Source organism: Bison bison, unplaced genomic scaffold (assembly GCF_000754665.1).
Source record: "Bison bison bison isolate TAMUID 2011002044 unplaced genomic scaffold, Bison_UMD1.0 scf7180017864141, whole genome shotgun sequence".
Taxonomy (NCBI): domain Eukaryota; kingdom Metazoa; phylum Chordata; class Mammalia; order Artiodactyla; family Bovidae; genus Bison; species Bison bison.
This window is the reverse complement of record NW_011494713.1, coordinates 752,580-757,221: the sequence shown is the minus strand read 5'-3', so window position 1 is coordinate 757,221 and position 4,642 is coordinate 752,580. Positions and strand designations below refer to the sequence as shown.

The window sequence follows — 4,642 nt, the reverse complement described above, 5'->3', positions numbered from 1 at the left end:
CAACAGAGGATGAGATGGCTGGATGGCATCACTGACTCGATGGACGTGAGTTTGAGTGAATTCCGGGAGCTGGTGATGGACAGGGAGCCCTGGCGTGCTGCAATTCATGGGTCGCAAAGAGTCGGACATGACTAAGCGACTGAATTGAACTTAACTGAATAACTATATACACAGCATTTACATTTTACTTACAACTATTTATATAGAATTTACATATTATTAGGTATTATAGGTAATTTAGAGATGGCAAAGTATATGGGAGGATGTGCATAGGTTACATGCAATTACTTCATCACTTTATATTAAGAAATTGAGCATCTGTGGATTTTGGTATCCAAGGTGGGTTCAGGGACCAATTCACCCCAGGACACTCACATAGAGAGATGACTGTATCACTGTCATTAGGAAACACACTAATATATTTAGGGATAAACAACCATGATATAAGGTATGTAACTTACCCTCAAATGATTTAAAAAAATTTTTAAATATGTATTCATGCATATACACTGACAACCTCCAAACAGAAAAATTAGTATCACTGTTATAAATTCCTATTGAGTTCTACTTCCCTACCAATTTCCATTTTACATCTGTAGATCACAACATCTGTATATATCTTTAATAAGGACCCTGAGCCAGAAAGAATAAATTATACTCAAAATACTCTGTTTTTAATAGACATGGAAACATACATAAAAGAAATGTTTCCAACAACATACAAAACTTTAAATTATAAACTTAGTGTTAATCTATGAAATTTTACTATGTCTAAACACTCATATCCCAATAAATCCAAACAGTTGATTTTAGTATACCTCCTGCTATCTAAGGAACACTTTGTATACAGAATGTAAACTCTGCTGACCTGCCCTGACTCAGAGTCTACCAGTTCATTCACCGTATCAAATCCAGAACCACCAACATACAGTTACCCCAGATTTTTTGCCTTGAACACCAGAGCCTGTAGCTTCCCTGGTAGCTCAGACGGTAAAGAGTACCTGCAGTGCAGAAGAACCAGGTTTGATCCCTGGGTCAGGAAGATCCCCTGAAGAAGGAAATGGCAACCCACTCCAGTATTCTTGCCTAGGAAATCCCATGGATGGAGGAGCCTGGCAGGCTATAGTCCATGGGGTCACAAAGAGTCGGACACGACTGAGCAACTTCACTTTCTTTCCAGAGCCTGTGCTGTTTTTCTTCTCTGTAGCTTCTTGACGCCAGGATGCATACCAGCATGTTTTCTAAACTGGCTACCTTTACAATTTTGCCAAAGCTTGCCTTGGTTATCACATAAAACTGGTTCTACATCTGCTGTTAAGATAGAAATCTCCTTCCAGGATCTTAGACTCTATCCCCAAAGACAGTCAAATACTCAGTGTAAACCAATTTCAATGTAGCATTTCAAGACAAAAAGGCCCAAGGAGATGAGAGTCAAACAAACTCTCTCTGCCCCCAGAAGGTACTAAAAGCTAAACAGTTGAAAAATGAAGGAATTAAACAGATGTTTTTCTACAGATACTAAAATGGCCCCCTCTACCACTACCCCCTCTACCAATAAAGCAAAATAAGTTGTGACTCAAACTTAGATTTCCTTAGACTTTAAAATCTAAGTCAGAAACTTTAGATAAAATGTCTCTGGTCAGAAAAGAGTGAAAATATCTTATTTTAAGGACCTTTTCAGACAATGTATTTAAAGCAACATTATTTTCATTTCAATAGCTTAGCGTCCACAGTTATTCATGATAAAAAAAGATGTGGATAAAACAAATTAATCTACTGTTTCCTGATAGCTCAGTTGGGAAAGAATCCACCTGCAATGGATGGAGACCCCAATTCGATTCCTGGGTCAGGAAGATCTGCTGGAGAAGGGATAGGCTACCCACTCCAGTGTTCTTGGCCTTCCTTTGTGGCTCAGCTGGTAAAGAATATGCCTGCAATGCAGGAGCCCTCGGTTCAATCCCTGGGTTGGGAAATCCCCTGGAGAAGGGAAAGGCTACCCACTCCAGTATTCTGGCCCAGAGAATTCGGGCAAAGACTCAGACATGACTGAGTGACTTTCACTTTCAATAGATATATATATCTACCCAATCTTTTTTCTACAAATGTATACATTCATAAAATTGACTGAAAACAGGAATTTATACCAACCTTAAAATTTTGATCTAGGTCATCTTCATTTTCAGTTTCATTTTCAGCTTCTAAATCAATATCATCGTTGTCATCACTTTCATCTACTACGTCATCCACTGTGATACAAAATGTGCTATAAGTAGGTCAGAGGTAAGCATTCTATAACATGCACATCCAAAAGTAGAATGTTATATAATATATATAGCACCAGTATCTCAATTACTAAAGGAAAAGTAAATTACATTTTCTTATTAAAAAATGTCTCTAATGTTGTCCCAGGTGTTGAAAAACCTATGAGATGAAGTGAAAATACTTCAAAATTTGAAAAAGCACTCTAAAAATGTATGGGCTTTTTTACTAATGTTGGCAAGTTCTAAAAAATTAATGTCTTACATTGCAACAGCCTGAATGAAACATCTTGTTTCCTATTTATGATACATTTCAATAACTACTTTCATCCACTTACAATTCACTTCCCATTTATTTCCCTCAATGACTGCCATGTGCCATGCACTGTGTTGTGTGCTGGGAATTTTTAAAAAGATGTGTAAATGCAGTCTCTGCCCTCAGGGCACTTATGAAGTTAAATAGAGAAAGACTAAAAATAATTATAACATAAAAGATATATGCTAATGAAGGCATAAACTTAAAAATGCCATGGGAAAACAGGGACGGGAAGTAAATACAAACTGCTTAGGACCAAGATTATTAGTAACCACTTCACAAAACAAGTAGTAAGCAGTATCTTAGAGGAAAATATAGCAACTTTCTGGGTGAACTTAAGAGTGTGTGAGTGTGGCTTTTAAGAAGAAGAAATGATAACCTGAAAATAATTTTAATGATATCTTTGGAAAATAATAAGTTAATCATGACTTAACTTGCATGCTTGAGAAAGTACTAGGAAAAGCACAGAAGAATGAGGAAGTGAAGGGTACGAGAGGCCAAGTAGTTTAGATTTTCACCCAATAGAAGACCAGTACCAGGGATTTTTAAGAGGACAGTGGTTTAAGACTTTTGAAAAGATCGCTCTGACAGGCATGAGCATCAGAACACAGATGTGGAAGGCGACCAATGAACAGAGGAAAAGACAATAACTACGTGGACCAATACAGTAGTAATGAGGACGAAAAACGAACATACATTAGAGAAAGCCCAGGAAATGGAACGCAAAAACCATGAGGCATGGATGTGGGGGACACAAGGAAAGAAGCATAGAGGAGAGCTCTGAGACGACTCATGTAAGCAATGAGTGCATTGAGACAAAGTAGAGAATATTTTTAAAGAATATGTTCCCACCTTTGCTTTTATTTTTTATTCTATTGAGGAATAACTGACAAATATAACTGTATATTAAAAGTGCAAGATATAATGACATATGGTAAAATGGTAAATCATGGTAAAATGACTGTCAGGATGAAGATAATACCTCCTTCATTTCACATGGCTAGCACTGTTAACACCTTGTATGTGTGTGTACACGTACATGTGGTGAGAATGCTTAAGATGTACTCTCAGAAACTTTCAAATACACAATGCCACATTAACTAGAATGGGAAAGACTAGAGATCTCTTCAAGAAAATTAGACATACCAAGGGAACATTTCATGCAAAGATGGGCTTGATAAAGGACAGAAGTGGTATGGACCTAACAGAAGTAGAAGATATTAAGAAGAGGTGGCAAGAATACACAGAAGAACTGTACAAAAAGATCTTTATGACCCAGATAATCACAATGGTGTGATCGCTTACCAAGAGCCAAACATCCTGGAATGTGAAGTCAAGTGGGCCTTAGGAAGCATCACTATGAACAAAGCTAGTGGAGGTGACGGAATTCCAGTTGAGCTGTTTCAAATCCCTAAAGATGATGCTGTGAAAGTGCTGCACTCAATATGCCAGCAAATTTGGAAAACTCAGCAGTGGCCACAAGACTGGAAAAGGTCAGTTTTCATTCCAATCCCAAAGAAAGGCAATGCCAAAGAATGCTCAAACTACCACACAATTGTACTCATATCACGCTCTAGCAAAGTAATGCTCAAAATTCCCCAAGCCAGGCTTCAACAATACGTGAACTGTGAACTTCCAGATGTTCAAGCTGGTTTTAGAAAAGGCAGAGGAACCAGAGATCAAATTGCCAACATCCGCTGGATCATCAAAAAAGCAACAGAGTTCCAAAAAAAACATCTATTTCTGCTTTATTGACTATGTCAAAGCCTTTGACTGTGTGGATCACAATAAACTGTGGAAAATTCTGAAAGAGATGGGAATACCAGACCACCTGACCTGCCTCTTCAGAAACCTGTATGCAGGTCAGGAAGCAACAGTTAGAACTGGACATGGAACAACGGACTGGTCCCAAAAAGGAAAAGGAGTACGTCAAGGCTGTATATTGTCACCCTGCTTATTTAACTTATATGCAGAGTACATCATGAGAAACGCTGGACTGGAAGAAGCACAAGCTGGAATCAAGATTGCCGGGAGAAATATCAATAACCTCAGATATGCAGATGACACC

The 4,642-nt window shown here is 38.1% G+C and overlaps 1 protein-coding gene across 1 annotated transcript in view; it reads right to left on the bottom strand.

Annotated features, from left to right (window-relative positions):
• The window catches only part of AGTPBP1 (ATP/GTP binding protein 1), a 188,776-nt gene that overhangs the window by 97,655 nt on the left and 86,479 nt on the right, over window positions 1-4,642 (bottom strand). The window contains exon 12 of the mRNA XM_010840172.1: window positions 2,149-2,246. Coding sequence (XP_010838474.1) covers window positions 2,149-2,246 — 98 coding nt within the window. The remainder of the gene's footprint in view (window positions 1-2,148; window positions 2,247-4,642) is intronic.